Here is a 20,930-nt window from a genome sequence, read left to right as displayed (position 1 = left end):
GTCGGGGTACTTTATCCCAGGAACAGGAATGGGCATGAATGGATGAGAAAGCAAACAGGGAGTGAGGATGGGAACAGATGTCATGTGCTGCATCTCACAGGGGTGGGCGGCCTTCTCGTCCTGATCTCGGACCAACTACAGAACTTGACTCTTATCTGAGGACTACAACAGAGGCATAAAAATGGCTGTCACACACCTCATCGATTTCCAAAGAGAAATAGTCTGCGAGCATCTCAGCCTTCTTCTTCAGAAACTCAACAATGTACTCGGCAAGTCCTTCTTTGGGACCATCTTCCTCCGTCCAGCCACTCTCAGGACTATCCAAGGCGAGCATGGCCAGGTCAAAGAGTGGCGCTGGCTCCTAGAACAGAGGCGGTGTCAACAGTGCATCCAAGTGAAGCCGGAATTCCTTCCCACAAAACCACCACAGGCACACCTTGGCGGTACGACTGCCACAGTAAAGGAGTACCACAATAGAGTGAGTCAGATGAATTTTTTGGTTTCCCAGTGCACATAAAAGTTATCTTTACACACATATATCCTATCTATGAAGTGTGAAATAGAATTATGTCTAAAAAAACAATGTACATACCTTAACTAAAAAAAACCTATTCAGCGGTAATCATCAAGACAGTATGGTATACTGGCGCAAAAACAGACACATAGATCAATGGAACAGAATAGAGAGCCCAGAAATGGACCCTCAACTCTATGGTGAACTCATCTTCGACAAAGCAGGAAAGAATGTCCAATGGAAAAAAGTACCTTCAACAAATGGTGTTGGGAAAATTGGATAGCCACATGCAGAAGAATGAAACTGGACCATTTCCTTACACCACACACAAAAATAGACTCCAAATGGTTGAAAGATCTAAATGTGAGACAGGAGTCCATCAAAATCCTAAAGAACACAGGCAGCAACCTCTTCGACCTCAGCCACAGCAACTTCTTCCTAGAAATATCGCCAAAGGCAAGGGAAGCAAGGGCAAAAATGAACTATTGGGACTTCATCAAGATAAAAAGCTTTTGCACAGCAAAAGAAACAGTCAACAAAACCAAAAGACAACCGACAGAATGGGAGAAGATATTTGCAAATGACATATCAGATAAAGGGCTAGTATCCAAAATCTATAAAGAACTTACAAACTCAACACCCAAAGAACAAATAATCCAGTCAAGAAATGGGCAGAAGAAATGAACAGACACTTCTCCAAAAAAGACATCCAAATGGCCAACAGACACATGAAAAACTGCTCAACATCGCTCGGCATTAGGGAAATACATATCAAAACATCAATGAGATGCCACCTCACACCAGTCAGAATGGCTAAAATTAACAAGTCAGGAAACGACAGATGTTGGCGGGGATGCGGAGAAAGGGGAACCCTCCTGCACTGTTGGTGGGAATGCAAGCTGGTGCAACTACTCTGGAAAACAGTATGGAGGTTCCTCAAAAAGTTGAAAATAGAGCTACCATACGACCCAGCAATTGCACTACTGGGTATTTACCCCAAAGATACAAATGTAATGATCTGAAGGGGCACTTGCACCCCAATGTTGATAGCAGCAACGTCCACAACAGCCAAACTATGGAAAGAGCCCAGATGTCCATTGATAGATGAATGGATAAAGAAGATGTGGTATATACATATACAATGGAATATTACTCAGCCATCAAAAACCCGAAATCTTGCCATTTGCAACGACGTGGATGGAACTAGATATGCTAAGCAAAATAAGTCAATCAGAGAAAGACAATTATCATATGATCTCACTAATATGCGGAATTTAAGAAGCAAGGCAGAGGATGATAGGGGAAGAGAGGAAAAAATGAAACAAGACGAAACCAGAGAGGGAGACAAACCATAAGAGACTCTTAATCATAGGAAGCAAACAGGGTTGCTGGAGGGAGGGGGGTGGTGGGATGGGGTAACTGGGTGATGGACATTAAGGAGGGTATGTGTTGTAATAAGCACTGGGTATTAGTAAGACTGATGAATCACAGACCTGTACCCCTGAAACAAATATACATTATATGTTAATTAACTGAATTTAAATTTAAAAAAAATGAAAAAAGAAAATGTGTGCTTCTGGAAAAAAAAACTATTGCTAAAAAATGCTAACCATCTGAGCTCACAGTGAATTATGATCACTGATCACAGTTTGTATTATACACAAATACAGTAATAAAAAAGTTTGAAATATTGCCAGAACTACCAAAATGTGACACAGAGACATGAAGTGAGCAAATGCTGTTGGAAAGCTGGTGCCAACAGACTTGCTCACTGTAGGGTTGCCGCAGACCTTGAATTTGTAGAAATGGAAGGTCTGCGATGCGCAGTGAAGCACAGAGTAAAACGAGGTGTGCCTGTGTGAAAGCCACAAAGCCATGATCCTGACAGCAGCTGAGAAACCCCAAAGCTAACACTCACTCCCCATCTCCCACAAAGAAAACACCTGAAAATCCACAAGAAAACGTCTTCCCCCTCCTCCCCGGTGGCCATTTCAGCAGACAGGATGTGCCAGCCTGCTGAGCAGGTAGGAGGGGGAGGCCGGGTGGAGGCACTCCCCTCCCGTGTAGCTGCAAGGGCTCCCCTGCCTCACTGATAAGGAACCCAGGGGAGGGGAGAAGTTCAGTGACCTCTCAGCTAAGTCATCTGATTAGGTAGAAGACTGAAATACATGGTTAAAAATAAGATGCCTAAATTTTCTTCCATTTCTCCCCTTCTGATGTTACTATGGTCATTCATTTTACATGTTATAAACCCACAGAACACTGTTCCTATTTTTTTTATAATATTAGAGGAGTCAATGAAAGGACCCGACAATCTAAATGTTAATGTACTTGGTACCAGAACTTTAAAATCTATGAAGGATCAAAATAATGGAACTGGCAAAGAGAAAAAGACAAATCTGCAATTACAGTCAGAGGTTTCAATATCACCCTTTTTAAAAAATAAACTGGAACAAGTAGAAAGTCAGGATACAGAAGATCTGAGCATCACTGTCACCTTGCTATTCCTGCCACTCGGAACACTGCACTCAAGCAGACCAGAATGCACATTCGTTTCAAGTGCGCATGCGTCATTTAGCAACACAGACCATACTCTTAGTGATTTCTAATTCACGAACAGGTATCAGGAAAATCTCCAAGTAACTGGAAACAACACACTTCTCAATAACCTGTGGGTCAAAGAAGAAATCAAAAAGGAAATAAACTATTTTGAAATGGATGAAAATGAAAACAACTTATCAAAATTTGTGGGAAGCTGCTAGAGCAGCACTCAGGGGAAATTTATTAGCATTTAACCCCCAAATTAGAAAAGGATGATGTCCAATCAGTGACCTCAGCTTCTACCTTAAGAAATTTGAAACAGAAGAGCAAATTAAACCCAAAATAAGTAGAAAGGAAGTAATAAAGATCAGAGTAAATATCAATGGAATAGAAAACAGAAAAACAAGAGAGAAAAATCAGTGAAACCAAAAGTCAGTTCTTTGAGATCAATAAAAATTGGTAAACTTCTAACCAGACTGATTAGGTTAAAAAGAGAGGATACACATCGCCAATATTAGGAATGAGAGAGGATCTACTTATTAAAAGAATTATGAAAAATACTATGAACAACTTCATGCCAATAAATTCGAAAACTTCAATGGACAAATTCCTTGAAAGAAACCAAAACCAAAGCTCTGTCAAGAAAAAAAAGATAACCTGAAGAGTTATCTAGGAAAGAAGCTGAATTTGTAGCTAAAAACCTTCCTATGAGGAAATCTCCAGGCCCCGATGGCTTCACTCACTGGTGAATTCTACCAGACATTTAAGGAATAAACCCCAATTCTATACAAACTCAGATGATGGAAAAGGAGGGAATAGCTTCCAACTCATTCTATGAAGCCAGCATTAATGCTGATACCAAAACCAAAGACTACAAGAAAAATAAAAACCAGTATCATTCACGAACATATATGTAGCAATTGTAAACAAAATTCTGGCAAATCAATTTCAATAATATATAAAAAGAGTAATACATCACGTACAAGCATGGTTCATCCCAGGAATGCAAGACTGGTTTTTGTTTTTTTTTTTTTTTTTTAAAGATTTTATTTATTTATCTGACAGAGACACAGCGAGAGAGGGAACACAAGCAGGGGGAGTGGGAGAGGGAGAAGCAGGCTCCCCGCAGAGCAGGGAGCCCGATGCGGGACTCGATCCCAGGACCCTGGGATCATGACCCGAGCTGAAGGCAGTCGCTTAACCAACTGAGCCACCCAGGCGCCCAAGACTGGTTTTTAACATGAAAATCAGTGTAATTCATTATATTAAGAAATTAAAAAAGAATACCACGCAATTACCTTAACAGATGCAGAAAAGGAATTTGAAAAAACTCAATATCCATTCCTGAATAAAAACAACTGTAAGCAAACAAGGAACAGAAGGGAACTTCCTCAACCTCATAAAGGACATCTCATCTCCACCTACGGCAAAAAGCATACTTACTTTGAAAAGACTGAATGTGTTTCCCTATAAGATCAGCAACAAGAGAAGGATTTCCATTCTCACCACTTCTATTCAACATTGTACTAAGGGTCGAGCCAGTGCAATCAGGCAAGAAAAAGAAAGAAAAGCCATCCAGATTGGACAGGAAAAATAAAACTGCCTTTATTCACAGAGGCCATGACCATGCATGTAGAAACTGATGGAAATCTGTAAGAAAACTAGTAGCACTACTGAGTTTGGCAAGGTTGCAAGGTACAAGATCAGTGTACATAATAAACACTTGTGTTTCTATATACTACCAACAAACAACTGGACAATTTTTAAAATGCCATTAGCGTCAAAAAATGTGGGATATTACGGGATATATCTAACAAAAGATTTCCTCCCTAAATTGCTCTGTAGATTCAAGGCAATCCCAATAAAAATCCCTGTAGGCTTTTCTGTAGAGTTATGTCAGCTGTACAAAGATGATATGAAACTACATAGATAAGTAGTCTGATTTTAATTCTAAATTAAAATTAAGCAATGAAAAGGTCTTGGAAGAAATGACCTAATACTGTCAGCTGGGGTTGGCTGTGTTTGGGTCATAGGCTTTAGAGAATATTTATTTCTATTTTTATCTCTTTACAAGTTTTCTTAGATATGTATTAACCAATATCATACTAAACCTTTGTTTAAGCTGGCTACCAAATGACTGTTCTGCTTTGTATTAAACTGTGTTATAAGTAAAGATACTTCCATACACAAATCCTACAATACAGATGCTGTCCTAGGCGTATTTAGAAAAACCTAATATACTGCAAATCAGATATTAGGATAGAGCTATTATTTTTCAGAAATGACCAACTGTTGGAAGTTTCAGAAGTGAGAAGCAGGAAGTAAACTTACCGACAGCCTCAGAATACCGAAATTGGCAAAATCATAAATGAGTATCTGGTAGAACAGTTCTTCACTGAAAATAAAAATGAAGTGACTTTAAGGAAATGCTGAATCCATGCTTGAGAGCCAAGCAGTCAGGACAAACGGGAGAAAGAACCCCTGCAACATGGATGGGACTCGCTGTGGAGCCTTCCTGACAGTCTATGAGACTCCTTCTCCTCTAAGGAGCTGGGACCCGCTGCACGCTCCAGCCAGGACTCTGGCTGGCAGGCCTCTGCACACGGCTTAGAGCACTAAGACTAAGTCTCTAAGTCACCCAGGCTCTGTCCCCACCCCCTGGTGCTGTAAAAGGCTGCTGAATGCCCTGTAGGTGAAATGTAAGAAATTTTTGTTTACTTACTTTTTCCCCACTTACAAAGAATCCTCCTATAAGTCACTTTTTTTTTACAACTCACCATTAAAAATAGTATGGAGTGTTATAGGGAGGGCAGGAAACTTACTAAATAATCACAAGTAGACACAAGGCAGAATTAGACCACCCGGGTGTGTTTGGTGTAGCATGATGCACTGCCTGGCAACACTCCAAAAGCAGCTGTGAGGCATACAATACAAGGACCTCCTTAGACAACACGGTGCTGAAATAAATGGCACTTTATAGTTCTTAAGCAATCTGAACCATAGAGGTCTATTTAAAGACTTCCCATTATCAGTCAAAGTAGACAAGGCATCTGCTACACCTGCATTACAGGGGGAAACTGAGGCACCCAGGGAGTACCTGACCTGTCCCAGGTCAGAGTTAATAAGGTGGAAAGGAAGGAGTTGAATCCAGATTCTGCACTCTGAACCTGGTTCTCAATCTGTTTCTTCTACCTTCTCACTGGGAAACCATACACATTTATTAATAGCTGAAATTCTTGGACGGGCCTGGCTTTCTGTTTGTAAAATGAAAGAACCTGAACACAATGTGATTTGGAGCCTTGGAAATGTACTTACATGCGCTGGAAAAGAAAGAACAAGGGCAGCAGAATTCCCAACACATTCTTAAGAGACAGCCCACTGCACAAGCCAAAGGATTCTCAAAGCAAAGACAAGGGATCTTGAACAGAGCTGTACCAAAAGGGCCCAGAAGGGGTGAGTTCTGAATACCCACAGAGGTATGTGTGCCAGCAGTCAGCTCTGGGCTGGGCAGTTTCTGGGTGAGGGAGGAAAGCGATTCTTATCTTGTGCACCACCCCCAAGCAACGTATGGCGGCTGCCTTGCTCCGCGGGCTCGAGAAGCACTGCGAGGCGACAGCAGGGCTTGGTGGGAAAGGGCCCTGCGGTGGCCAGGTGATATCTAGTAGATGCAGGGTGGCAGCACCCTCCCATCTGTGCCACCTAATTGAGAACAAATTTGATACAGGTTCTAGACTCACTAGGAGCTCATCCACGAAAGCCTCTGGGAACAATCAATAGAAAGTTTGCTGGCTACGTACGGGGCAAATGGCACGGCTTGTCAACCCCGCTGGCTCATGTGATGGCGAGAGCAAGCCTTGGTGACATTCCCTAAGGAGGAACGGGGGCATCAGGTCTTTTTTCTCTTGCATCCCACAGTACCCCGCTGCACACAGCAGATGCTAGAATTCTCTACCTTGACACTTGGTTCAACCACAGTGGTCAACATTTACTGAGGACCGAGAACCTGCCAAACATTAGGCTTCTCATGTCATTTCTTATCCTCACAAACCATGTAAGTTAAGTAGTAATTTCCAAATTTGCCGATGAGAAGTCTGAGATGCAGTTTAGGAAAGTACCTTGTCCACCGTGACATAAACGGTAAATTGTTGGGTCTGGACTGGAAACCATCTCTGTCTGTCTCCAAAGTCGGGAACCTTCCCCAACAGCTCATGCCGCTGTCCCTGGCTTTTTGCGCTTGCACCTCCAGGACCATTCCTGTAGCGGCCCTGCTTGTGTCTTGCACTCACTCGTTTACCTCAGTTTGGTGGTGTTGAGAAGGTATAACTTGGTCTGATGCTGCGCCAAGGCCCACTGTGGATTCACGCAGCCCACAAAGGAGTGGTTATGCAGCATCTCCCGGAGTGCTGGAAAAGAAAGCGCAGGTCAGGAACGGCATCCCAACACCGCCTGGCATCCCAAAGCCAAGCACGAGAGCTAGAGACCAGAGATGAGCAATGATGCCCGCAATGTACCTCTTGCAGCAAACACACACAAATGAGGAATAAATTATAACTAATCTTTCAAAATGCAACAAAAACATTGCCCAAAGGTAAAGGAGAACTTGGCCCGCAGATCACACCCCGAGGCAACGCAGGAAGCCAGAGAAGTACTGCGAGCTCGGAAGCCAGCTTCACCCAAAGGCACCAGAGGAACCTCAGGAATCACGAGCGCTAGTTTTCGCAGGCTCTCAGGTACGGGGCAGGAAAAACAAAAAGGTTGGAATGGTTTGAAACAGGGACTCTAATAGGAGGCCACTTCCCCAGCATGTGAAGCTGAGACGCCAGGGGCCATACCCTCAGGCAAAAGAGAAGAAATCCTGCCGTGTCCCGGGCCCCAGGGCAGGGAGCCCAACTGCCCACCCACCTCAAGCCTGGGTGTTGGGGGTAAGAAAAAAATCACAGCCCGGAGAATCTGGAACCACCAGCTGGTCCTCACATGCTTTTGCAGCAGGACTCACGCTAAGCACTGCCTTGTATGGAGATTTTAGTTTAACGTTGATTCCAGGGCTGACTGTGCCTCCAGGTCCCTGATAGAATCAAATGCAAATTCTCTGTAGAGAAATTCAATTTCAGTCCAGGCTTCGAATTATCCCCCACAGATGAAACACCAGTAGCTAGCAGTCAAAAAATTACAAAACACACAAAGAATGCACCAAGAATTAGAATCCAGAAGAAACCACACGACCTCTGCAAAGGTTCAGAGACTGGAAATACCAGCAGAGAAGAGAAAATAAGTATGTTCAGCATGCTTCAGAGGGATTGTAATGAATAAGCAGCAAGAGACTATCAGAAATGATCAAGATCTCCAAAAAATCCAAATTTCTAAAAATGAAAAATATAATAATTGAAATTAAAACTCAAGACCGACTTCACAACAGATGAGACAAAGTTGCCAAGATAGTAACTGGTAGGTAGATCTGAAGAAATTACCCAGAATGCAGCACAGAGAGACAAAGAGAGGAAAACTATGGAAGTAGCTTATGTAACGTGGAGAACAACAAATATATATAACTCAAGTTCCAGAAGGGAGAGAGGGCAGGGGGGAGATGATATTTACAGACTTTGAAGCCAAAAATATCTGAGACTATCCCAAAAGTGATGGAAGACACCAAACCTCAGTTCTAGGAAGCCCAACAAAACCCACACTTGGCACACAGAGATACTGGACACTAAAGAAAAGAGATCTTAAAGGCACTCAGAGACAAAAGAGAGATTCCCCACAACGTAATAAAATATAAGACTGATAGCTGGATTTTCAGCAGTAACAGTGGAAGCCAAAAAATGACAGAACAACACCTTTGATGCATTAAGAAAAAGTAACTGTCAATCTGGAATTTTAAACCCAGCAAAAAACACTTTTCAAAATGAGGATGCATTAGACAAAACAAACCTCAGTTGGCCACCCAAGACCCCACTAAATGCTATGCTTAAGGCAGACCATGAACGATCCAAGGGAAAGAACTATGAGCAAACAATATTCGCTAAATCCAAACAAGCGGACAATAACAATGTATTATGGAACAATTTGATATCCACATGAAAACCATGACTCTAACACCATGCACCAATGACGAATTCCAGGAGGACTAGGGATTTGTGTACAAGCATTTCAGGAGACAATATAAGAATATGTCTTTAATTATCCCAGAGTTGGGGGCGCCTGGATGGCTCAGTTGGTTGGGCGGCTGCCTTCGGCTCAGGTCATGATCCTGGAGTCCCGCATCGGGCTCCCTGCTCGGCGGGGAGTCTGCTTCTCCCTCCGACCCTCCCCCCTTTCATGCTCTCTCTCTCTCTCAGTCTCTCTCTCTCAAATAAATAAATAAAATCTTAAAAAAAAAAAAAAAAATTATCCCAGAGTTGGGAAGCATTTCCTAAATAAAATTTTAAAAAGCCAATCTAAAGAACAATTCACAATACCTATGTTAAATCTAAGAATTTCTGTTCATGAAACAAGTATTTGTTTAAAAAAAGAAGAAGAAGAAAACAGGTAAGTCCTAAACGGGGGGAAGATGTTTTCATGTAACTGATTATTATCTGGAATATATGAAGAACCCCTCGAATCAGTTCAAAAAGACCAAAAACCCAACAGAAAAATGGGCAAAAAACTAGAAAAGGCACTTAATGGAAGGGGAAATATCCTTAAGTTTAGAGTAATTAGGGAGATGCAAGTAAAACCACCATTAGCTACCATTTCATGAACACCAAACTGGCAAAAAGTCTGACAAGGTCAAATGTTGGAGAGGAAGCAGAACAAATGCAGCTTCCATACACTGTTGGTGGGACCAACGATGGGTACATTTATCCGACCCCTGTGAAAAAGAGTTTATCATCTTATGACCCAGCAGTAGCTCTGCTGAGTGTATACCCACAGCCGAGCTTCCCAACTAGTGTGCCAAGCTCTTGAATCTCTCATGGCCAGGAGCGGGATGGGGTACGAGGAGGCAGGGATAAGGCCATATGAGTCCAAATGTCCTTCAACAGAAGAATGAACAACCATGCAGTAATAGTCACCAAGTGGAATCTATTACACAGAAAAAGCAAACCAGAGCTGTATGTAGTAAGATGGATGAATCCTAGGACCAGAATGTGTGTGTATGTGTGTTTCACATATTTCACATTATAAACACACACACACCAAAAAAACCCTTATAATATGATTCCATTTATGTAAAATTTAAAATTTGCAAACTGAACAAATTTTTTAGGGCTACAAATATGGGTGGTAAAACTGTATTAAAAAGAAATAATCATAAAATTTAAGAGAGTGGTTACCTCTAAGGGAGAAGGGAAGGGGACAGTTTAGGGAAAAAGCACCTGAGAGCTTCAAAGGGGATAAAACCCACAATGCTCTATCTCTTAAGCAGGTGTTCACGTGTTTTCTTGTGTAGATCCTATGTATGTATTTTATAAATTTGATTTTTGATTTACCAATACATCTGTGTGCGTGTGTGTCTATGTGTGTGTGTGTGTGTGTGTAAGTAAAAATACCACCACCATAAAGGGGGGTAGGGGAAGAGGGTCTGGGGACCACAGGGAAAGGTCTGTATACCACGTTTTCACTATACTTTTCTTTTTTAGCTTAGGCACCACAAATGAATTCTAATATTGTTACATAAGTTCTGTAACACTCTCTGTCCCCTCAACCCCCAATAGAAAGAGGCTTATTTTCTTCATTTTTAGAATGAAGTGTTCCCCTCTGTTCCCACTGGAAACTCAATGTCTCTACAGGATGTACTGCGTAGGCGGAAAATGATTATTTTAAAAGCTGGAGAACATCGAATAATCTTGAATAATGAGGCACTGGAGGAAAGAGAAAGCAGTGTAATCCACTAAAAAAAGGGTCAGAGATTTTTCCATACGGATTTTTCATGGAACCTTCTGACGCATCCTAGCTACCGAGATGCAGCCTTGCCAGCCTGGGCAGGGAAGGGAGGAGGTGGCTGCTGGCTTGGCCTGGGGCTTCCAGAGTCGCTGCTTCAGCCAGGTGGGCCTTTTCTTCCCTGGGCTTCCTGAGGCTACTTGGACCTCCTTCAGGACTTCTTATCAGGACCTCAAGAGCCTCTCTTTCATCCGTCCTCTAACTATCTCCATAGCATCAGAAGTCTGTGGGCATTTCCCTGCCATTCTGCCAGCAGCAAAATGGACAAGATCCTTCTGGGCTTCAAAGCCAAACCACACAGCTGAGTTCTCAATGGAGGCCCTGGGTATCACTCAGGAGCGAGGAAAGCCAAACCTGAAGGAAGCACGATGGGCCCTCTAGTTCTTCATGGCCACGTGCAGAGCAGGAGCTTGGCGCCGTGCCGGACGGCCTTGCAGAACCCCTGTGCGCACAGCCTCTGGCAGCTGTCGGAGATGATCCAGAAGCCCTCCCCGGCAGGTCTCACCCTGGGCTTGGCTGATGTGGCCTTCTGCCTCTGTTACAGAACATCTTTCATTTTACCTGATGTTGTAGCCACTTACTTATTCAACACTCCCCACACCACCGCGGTATCCTGTATGGCAGGGGTCGAGGCTCATTCACCTCCCCCTCTGTTTTGGGGCCCGGCACTGGGCATTCTGTGCAGAGAACGTACTTGACCAATGTCTGCCAAGCTGATTTCATGTACCAAAGGAAACAATCACCTGGGGACAAGCCATATGGGATGTATGAACACTGACACCCAGGACTGTTCCCCAAAGACCAAGAAAATAAAGTAAAACAGTGGGTAAAATGTTAAACACATTCACATTCAAACGATAGCAAAAAAAATTACAACATTCCTTGTCCTCATTAATTTTAGATCCAAATTTTGGGACTCGCACGTAAATTCAGTCATTACTAATCTGAGATGAGCCTAATTCTGTGGAACTGAGTGGATACTGGGCCAAAAACTACCCTCATTTGTTGATCAAACGTGTGCCCACCAGGGCTGCGGAAATCCAGCAGACTCCAGAGAGCTGCCTGATTGAGTGTCCGACTCTGACATCCTTTAGAAGAAAGATTCACCTCCCGGGCGACTCCTCTCAATCATGTACACACCGTATCAGCAAATATCTATGAGTCCACCTGCCAGGCACTCTGGACAGCAAGGGTGACGCAGTGTGTGCAACAGACACGATCCCCGCACAGACAATACACTGATTGAATAGTCACACAAATGAGCACAATGCGGAACTTCGGTACAAGGAGAGCACTCCTTGCTTCTCTCCTGGGCTAGGGGCACGGCTAGCCCCTGTGTGGGAGCAGCCGGGCTGTTGGTGTGCTAAGGCAAGTGGCCTTCCTCACCAAATCGGAGCTTCAGGGCAATCCTGTACAGCCTTCACCTCGAAGACAAGCAGCCTGCCCCACCTGGGGCCGCAGGCCTAAAGCACATGCCAGCGGGCAGGACCCGAGGCCCCTCCATCGGACAGAGGCCCGAGCTTACAATGCACGCGTGCGGTATCCCGGGCGATCATCACGAGGGCCCCGTAAAGGCTGTAGCAGTGCTGTCATGCTGTGGAGCAGGAAGACGATGCCCCGAAAAGGTGCACAACTTCCCACTAGGCGAGCGAATGGTGTGGCTGGCAGGGGCTGCCGCAGAGCCCGTCCGGCTCACTCCACTCCCACAGGAAGACACTACGCCTTCCCTGAGACTCTACACCGGCGCGTCTGAAAAACCAGCCTCAGTGGCAGGGATCAAATCACAAGAGGCACATGCCCCCACACGCCACTGGTTTGGTTAGCCTGTGAGTCCGGGGCCAGCCACCTCGTGTGCAGGCCATGCTGGTCACCACCCACCCTCGGCGACGTGTGTCCCTGGGCCTGTTTCTGATTGCTGGGATGTTCAACTCATCTATCCTCTCCCGTCCTCTCCATCTTCCATTCCATGTCCTTGCCTTCACAACAGATAACAGCAGCTGCCCTGCCTCCCTCACAAGACGATTCTAGAATTAAATGAGATAACCTGTACAAATACATAGTTTGGGAACATTTGGATTCATCATCCGAGCCTCAGCAATAGACTCCAAACCTGACCCAACTTGACGCAGGTTAGGTGGACAATGCACTGAAAATAGTGTGCAACTAGTCAGAAATTTCTCGAAACTCTAACTTTAAATAGCCTGCTTTACATAAGGGATACAAACTCTTAAAGAAGATGAAGTAAACTCCAAGTCTGAGGGAGGCTGTCAATTGAAACTACTGTGAACAAGCCTGCTAAATAAATCAAGGAACAGCCCACTTCTCTTACATTGTTTCAAATGGTTTTAAAAGCTCCCAGCTTGAAAGCCAATAAACGGAAGTAAAGAACAACTGGAGCAAGTCTTCCTGGAAACAAAAATCAGAGGCCAACTGGCAGCTCCTTCTACAGCTGGCAAGACCTCAGTCACAGGAAGCTTCTACCCCTCCCACATGTAGTGACACCTATCGCTTTGCCCACATGTGGACAAAGGCCCAGAGCGCTGAGAAAAGGAAAGGCAAACGGAGGCTTTCCTGAATTCATTCAAACAAGAGGAGACTGGGACAGAGAGAAACACAGGGGCCAGAGTCACAGCAGTGCTTTAGAAGGTGGAGGATCGGGGCGCCTGGGTGGCTCAGTCGGTTAAGCCTTTGGCTCAGGTCATGATCCCAGGGTCTTGGGATCGAGTCCACATTGGGCTCCCTGCTCAGCGGGGAGTCTTTTTCTCCCTCTCCCACTGCCCCTCCTTGTGATCTCTCTCTCTCATAAATAAAATCTTAAAAAAAAAGGTGGAGGATTAGTGTGAAAAGTGCTAACCTGCTCCTCGGCCACTCAGGACTTTACAAGCTAATCTAGATTGTCATATTTTAAGACACAGTGCTGAAACACAACTATTTTAAGCAGGAAACGTGTCAGAGATGAAACGTGGAAAGGCCGTGACTAACCCGTGTGGGCCCAAGTGCAGAGCTGCTGTGTGGAGCCCGGAGCCGTGCCGTCTACACTTGGAGCACGAGTGTCTGACTCACCAGGTGCGGATGGCCCTTTGGGCCAAGCTCCTGTTCTACTCCTCAATCCCTGCTCAGTTCGTGCCTGGGACATGACTAGCCCCCTTGAATTCCTAAAACCACGGTAGCTAGTTTTGAAGTAACAAGACCAAAACAGAGCTCTATACTCAAGTATTCTGAAACGCTAGTTCTGAGGAAGGTGATATTGATTTATGGCTTTGTCTTCGGGATATAAAAATATCTGTTGACTCCTTACTCTGTAACAAGTGTTTTACTTACATTTTATCTCTAATCAGCACAATCAGCTTCAAGAGCAAAATTAATCCCATTTTACAGATGAGGAAAAACCGAGACTGAGCAAGGTTAAGTCACAAGTCCAAGGTCACACAGCGGAAGTGGTAGTGCCAGGATATCCCCTTGGGGACCTCCAGAGCCTGTGCGCTTTAGCAAGAGCACATCCCACGCAGGCCACAGATTAGAATTTTGTGGGTCATCACACCGCTTTAAACTAAGAAACGAATTGAAGATTATGTAAATGACTCCTTTGCTCTGGCTGCTAGGCTTTAGTGAGAATACCAATCAATTATAATTAAAACTAGAGACTACTTTTTCCCTTCCCCCCCAGTTGAAAATGGTCTTTCAGGGCGCCTGGGTGGCTCAGTCGTTAAGCATCTGCCTTCAGCTCAGGTCATGATCCCAGGGTCCTGGGATCGAGCCCCACATCGGGCTCCCTGCTCTGCAGGGGGTCTGCTTCTCCCTCTCTCACTGCCCCTGCTTGTGTTCCCTCTCTCACTGTCTCTCTCTGTTGAAAAAGAAATAAAATCTTAAAAAAAAAAAAATGATCTTGCAGCTGCTGCCGCTGCGCCTGAGGAAAGGGAGGTGTGCTCGGCACGCGCAGTGGCCGCCCTACCGTCAACACTCTGCACTTCCTACGTGACGTTGGCAGCTCTGGCCCTCGGAGGCCCCACAGCCGCTGGCACTCACGTACTCGCATGTCCCCGCTCGTCAATTTCCTCCTGGAGGCTCAGCACGCTGGTGAGGTTGATGACCCTCCGCCGAGGGGTACACGCTGCTGTCATTTCCTTTCGGGAATCATCTTCCACCATTTCCACATCAGAGCTTTCCCGAGGCCTCTTTCTGCAACGAAGATTAAGGAGCCGGCAGATCATGACTATCCTTGAAAATGGTTTGTTTTTTTATAAGTCAGCCAAATTTTGCGTACTGCATTTTGGAAAAGGGAGCAGCTTCTCATGCTGGCTCTGCACGTCTGGGGCGGGGTCCTCGGTCTGTTCTCCTGCACCCGGCCTATCGGATGACCCTGAGCCCTCCGCAGGCAGCCCACGCGCACAGCAGGACGCTGGAGTCACTCGCCCTGTGCAGCTGCAGGGCCCTGCGCGTGCGTGCCCACCCTGCCCCCACCTTGCTTGTTCAGTCCTCCGTCAGACACTGTTACAGCACCAGCTCCACGCAGTGCTGGCCCTCAGCATGCTTACTTTCTAGCTGGGGAGTCAGCCACAGAAAAAGGATCATTTGAAGTAGCAGAAAATGCTAAGAAAAATAAACAAGGTAACAGGATGATGGGGCAGTGTGAGGGCCTCTGGCAAGAGGTGACGCGTGAGTGCAGGCCTGAGCAGCAAGAAGGCAGACTTCCTAGGCCCGGAGCACGGGGAGAATGGGCGTGGGGGAGCTCAGGCAGTTCAGGCCAGCCATGTGGCCGAGCACTCCGCGGGGGAGGGAAAGCGGGGGGTTGGGGGGGAGCAGGGCAGGTGCACCCAAGTGCGGGGGAAGCGTGGGTTTTCAGCTGAGGAGTGATCCAGTCTCATTTCTGGTTTCAGAGATTTCTTTGGACTGCTGTGTGGTAAAGAGCTGGTGGTGTTAGTTCCCCAGTGACAGACACGTAACCCTGCCCTGCATGACACGAGATAGTGTACGTAAAGTACCCAGCACAGAGTGGGCTCCCCACAGGTGGCAGCCCCCTTGATGATTCCCTGGAGACATCCCTACACACCGTATTGCTAGATGGACTTGGCAATGAGAAACTGGAGCCAAGTAACCCGTCCAAACCCCAATGGCCACTCAGCGCTGGGCCGATGCGCAGGCCTGGGCGGGCGCCTTCACCCTGAGCCCAGGCGCGTCCCCGAGCCCGCTGTGGAGGGAGCGTCCCGGGAAGGCAGGGCAATGACAGCTGCTCTTCCGTCCGCCCTTCTCCCGCTCTCACCACCAGCCCCCGCGGCTTCAGGGGCTTCATTCATAATTTGAACTGAGAAAATGTGTTTTTCCTGAGAGGAGTGGAAGCAGCTTTGAGGGCGATGAAGGAGAATCCTCTGGATATTTTAGGGTTCTCTGGCCACCTCTGCTACTGAGGCGTTATCAAAACCCGTACTAAAAATAAAAGAGACATCTTATTTTTTTTTTCTGATGTGTGTTTAACTCATGCTTGGAACCACAGACATTTAAGATATCTCAAAGGCCACTGAGTGGGGGACTCTCAAGCCATGGTCAAAGGCGGAGAGCGGACAAGGCAGAGCACTGTCCCATTGGAGGCAGAGGGCAGGTCAGGCAGAGAGAAGCGGCAGGTGCTTCATGCTGAGTCAAGACAGAGGCAGTTTCAGTTAAGAACAGCAGAGGCAGGCTGCTCTCCATCCAAAGTCCATACCTGGGGTTGCCCGGGCTGGAAGGGGACCCTCTCTTCTCTGCCGTTTCCGAAGTCCCCTCTCTCGCATCTCCCTCCGTGCCCTGATTTCTGGCAGCCACTTGAGCAGGCTCTGGGAGTTCAAGCATTTCCTCATCCTGCTGCCCAGCCCTGCCACTGGAAGCATCGGTCCTGTCTTCTGGGACAACGTCCTGAGGCTGAATGGACAGGGCCTTGCTTACAGGCTGCAGAAAGGCATCGAGCTTCTGTTCCCGTGAATCTGTGCGGACCATCTGGTGGGCATAGACCTTGTCGCCACTTCCAGAAGTAGATGAGGGGGTCACACCCATTGTGGATTTAACCACCTCCCCAGAAGGGCCAGCAAGACCTGGTAGTAAAGTCTATGTCAAAAAAGAAGGTAGTACATGGTTAAAAAAAATTTTTTTTAAATAAATAAGATTCCTAGCCACTGTGGTTTTTCAAGCTCAATGGCATTTATGTAATATATGATTCACTTTATGTTTTTGCTGAACCCTTTCTATATTCTGTCCTATATGTTTCAATAGAGTAGAATCCATATGGAAAAAAAAGAAGGCAGTGGGACGATTCAGAATATGAAATAAATAAGTTCAGGTCCCAGGGGGCGACTCTTGATCTTGGGGTTAAGTTTGAGCCCCAGACTGGGTGTAGAGATTAGTTTAAAAAGTAAAATCTTTAAATAAAAAAAAAAGAAGTCCAGATCCCAAAGTGGAGCAGTACTGGAGAAAGAAGCAAGAACCAAGTATAATCATCATTACAGAAGTATTAATATAGAAGCAATTCTGTAAAAGATACACCAGTAAAAATACAAAAATTCAGAAAAATCCTTATAATTTTAAAATTGGTTTGAAATGGGGAATATTAGTGTAAAGTCCTTATATTTTTGTCTGTTTTCTTTTTTTTTTTGCTTCCATAAGAGGATTTCATTTTTTAATTGTAGTAATATATACATAAAATTTATCATTTAACCATGAAGTGTACAGCTCTGTGGCATTAAGTACATCACATCATTGTGCAACCATCACCACTATCTATCTCTAGAACTTTTTCAACGGCCCAAACTGAAACTTTGTACCCATGGAACAATAACTCACCATTCTCCCCTCCCCACTAGCTCCTGGCAGCCACTAGTTTGTCTATTTTTAGATATACAATTTCTTAGCTCTGTCCACTGGGAAGGCCTAAAGCAATGACCACCCAGCAGCAATAAGGACCCCCTGATCCCAGATTATAGTCTCTAAATACCATCCCCACTAAAATAAACCAGAGTTCCTGAGAGAAATGGCCAATTCCAGGGCTTGGGCTTGGAAAGTACAGAGTGAGCCTACAATATCTTCTCTTGAGAAACAAGAAACCATCAAAGACCAATGGAATTGGGTCAAAATGACAAGAGCACCAGTTTGAAGGGGTTTTTGTTGGTCTAAGATGAGGTAATTTGAGGATCCAAAAGAAAAATGACTATAATTAACTAAATTATATTGCTTTGTTAACACTTATGATAAAATATTAAGAGAAAAAGAAAAAGATGGTAAGGGAGAGGGAAAGAGAGAGGACAAAGTCATTAAACATCACTGGAGATCACTAGGACATGAACTCATCCCTTTGCACATGGATAATTAAAGGGACAGAACTCAGCATTTACCCTTATCTTCTAGTGTGAACTGTATTTCAGGATAACCAAAAAGTTCTAAAGTTATTGTACACAGAAGAATTACAATTAATTGAGAGAAAGTGATAAAATCAGAAAATCATAATCTTGCAATCCTAGTGAAATAACTGATTCAAGTAATAGTCATCAATGAGTGGTGAAACCATTAAGCTAAATATTCCTGGGGAACTTGACAATGAAGGAAACAGGCTATCACCAGCTGAACCCACAGATGAGTCTTATCACCAAAATGACATAACAAGTCAGTATGCGCCTCCTGCTGGGGCGTGACAGAAAGTACATGGCATCATCTATCAAAAATTCTCACACAGAAATCTCATTCACAAATCTGAATGTAATCATGCCAGTTTATAGGAATTCCCAGGTTACAGGAAATGTGGAGGATTAGAACAAGTTAAATGACACTAAGAAGAAGCAATCAGCCAAACAGAAATGTGCATTATTCTACAAGAAGCCTTTAGAATAAGCCAGTAAGAACAACAAAAAAGTGTACAGGGACTTTTCTGGTTTCAAAGAGACTTAAAAGAGATTTAAAAGACAACAATTATAGTGAGTAGAACTTAACTGAATATGTATTTCAATGAAGCTACTTTATAAAAGGATTTTTGGACAGTTGGGACATTTGAATATGGACTAGATATTAAATGATATTACTATTAATTTTGTTATGTATAAAAAAGGACATTCTGATTATATAAGGAAAAAATATTTTTGAAACGCATAATAAAATACTAGGGAAAAAAGTAAATGCCTGAAATGCGCTTTAAAATATTCTTTTCCTGGGCGCCTGGGTGGCTCAGTCATTGAGCGTCTGCCTTCGGCTCGGGTCATGATCCCAGGGTCCTGGGATCGAGTCCCACATCGGGCTCCCTGCTCAGCGGGAAGCCTGCTTCTCCCTCTCCCACTCCCCCGCTTGTGTTCCTGTTCTCGCTGTCTCTCTCTGTCATATAAATAAATAAAATCTTAAAAAAAAAAAAAAATTTCTTTTCCCTTGGGGCACCTGGGTGGCATAGTCGGTTAAGCGTCTGACTCTTGGTTTCAGCTCAGGTCATGATCTCAGGGTTGTGAGACTGATCCCCACACTGGGCTCCGTGCTCAGTGCAGAGTCTGCTTGAGGTTCTGTCTCCCTCTCCCTGCTCCTCCCATTTGTGCACTCTCTCTCTCTAAAATAAATAATCTTTAAAAAAAAATGTTCCACATCACTTGCCATCAGGGAAATACAAATCAAAACCACAATGAGATACCACTTCACACCAGTCAGAATGGCTAAAATTAACAAGACAGGGAACGACAGATGTTGGCGAGGATGTGGAGAAACGGGAACCCTCCCACACTGTGGGTGGGAATGCAAGCTGGTGCAGCCACTCTGGAAAACAGTATGGAGGTTCCTCAAAAAATTAAAAATAGAGCTACCCTACGACCCAGCAATTGCACTACTGGGTATTTACCCCAAAGATATAGATGTAGTGAAAAGAAGGGGCACATGCACCCCAATGTTCATAGCAGCAATGTCCACAATAGCCAAACTGTGGAAGGAGCCGAGATGCCCTTCAACAGATGAATGGATAAAGAAGATGTGGTTCATATACACAATGGAATATTACTCAGCCATCAGAAAGGGTGAATAGCCACCATTTACATCGACATGGATGGAACTGGAGATTATGCTAAGTGAAATAAATCCATCAGAGAAACACAATTATCACATGGTTTCACTCATATGTGGAATATAAGGAATAGTGCAGAGGACCATAGGGAAAGGAAGGGAAAACTGAACGGGAAGAAATCAGAGAGGGAGACAAACCATGAGAGCCTCTTGACTCCGGAAAACAAACTGAGGGTTTCGGAAAGGGAGGTGGGTGGGGGAATGGAGTAAGTGGGTGATGGGCATTAAGGAGGGCAGGTGTTGTGATGAGCACTGGGTGTTATGCGCAACTAATGAATCATTGAACACTACATCAAAAACTAATGATCCATTATATGTTGGATAATTGAATTTAAATTAAAAAAAAAATTAAACAAAAACAAAAAACCACCACTCTTTCTCCACCCCCAAGTTAGAAAGGGAAAGAGAAAACATTTATGGCAAAATGCTGATGGCTGTTGAAGCCGGGTGACAGGTACATGGATTATTTGTATAATATCTACTTCCATGTGTACTTAGAAATATTCAATAATAAGCTAAATAACAAAAAGTTAAATAAAGTAGCAAATGTGCTCAAAAAGGAAAAACCTCCCTTCATGGACAATATAAAACCCTTCCAGAGTAAACAGGCAAATAAAGTGATATATAATTGACCCTTGAACAAAGCAGATTTGAACACCATGGGTCCACACTTGTATGCAGAATTTTAATAATACAGTGCTGTAAATGTATTTTCTTTTCCTTATGATTTTCTTAGGAACAGTTTTTTTCTAGATTACTTTACTATAAAAATACAGTATATAACACATATACAAAACATGTGTTAGTCGACTGTTTATGTTACCCGTAAGGCTTCTGATCAACAGTAGGCTAATAGGAGTTAAAGTTTTGGAGAGTCAGATTTTTGACTGCCCACGGGATCGGTGCCCCA

General features: G+C 44.4%; 1 protein-coding gene across 1 annotated transcript in view; it reads right to left on the bottom strand.

The window, feature by feature from the left end:
• Nucleotides 1–6: 6 nt before the first annotated feature.
• Nucleotides 7–20,930, bottom strand: part of MLH1 (mutL homolog 1) — a 41,490-nt gene continuing 20,566 nt past the window's right edge. Inside the window, exons 12-16 of the mRNA XM_081824151.1 lie at nucleotides 16,671–17,047; nucleotides 15,003–15,151; nucleotides 7,350–7,458; nucleotides 5,387–5,450; nucleotides 7–361 (exon numbers count right to left, since the gene is read on the bottom strand). Coding sequence (XP_081680277.1) covers nucleotides 152–361; nucleotides 5,387–5,450; nucleotides 7,350–7,458; nucleotides 15,003–15,151; nucleotides 16,671–17,047 — 909 coding nt within the window. The 3' untranslated portion in view covers nucleotides 7–151. The remainder of the gene's footprint in view (nucleotides 362–5,386; nucleotides 5,451–7,349; nucleotides 7,459–15,002; nucleotides 15,152–16,670; nucleotides 17,048–20,930) is intronic.

The sequence above is a fragment of the Leptonychotes weddellii genome, chromosome 1, assembly GCF_054177405.1.
Source record: "Leptonychotes weddellii isolate Sample4059 chromosome 1, ASM5417740v2, whole genome shotgun sequence".
Taxonomy (NCBI): domain Eukaryota; kingdom Metazoa; phylum Chordata; class Mammalia; order Carnivora; family Phocidae; genus Leptonychotes; species Leptonychotes weddellii.
The sequence above is the reverse complement of the archived record's forward strand: the minus strand, read 5'-3'. Positions and strand labels throughout refer to the sequence as shown.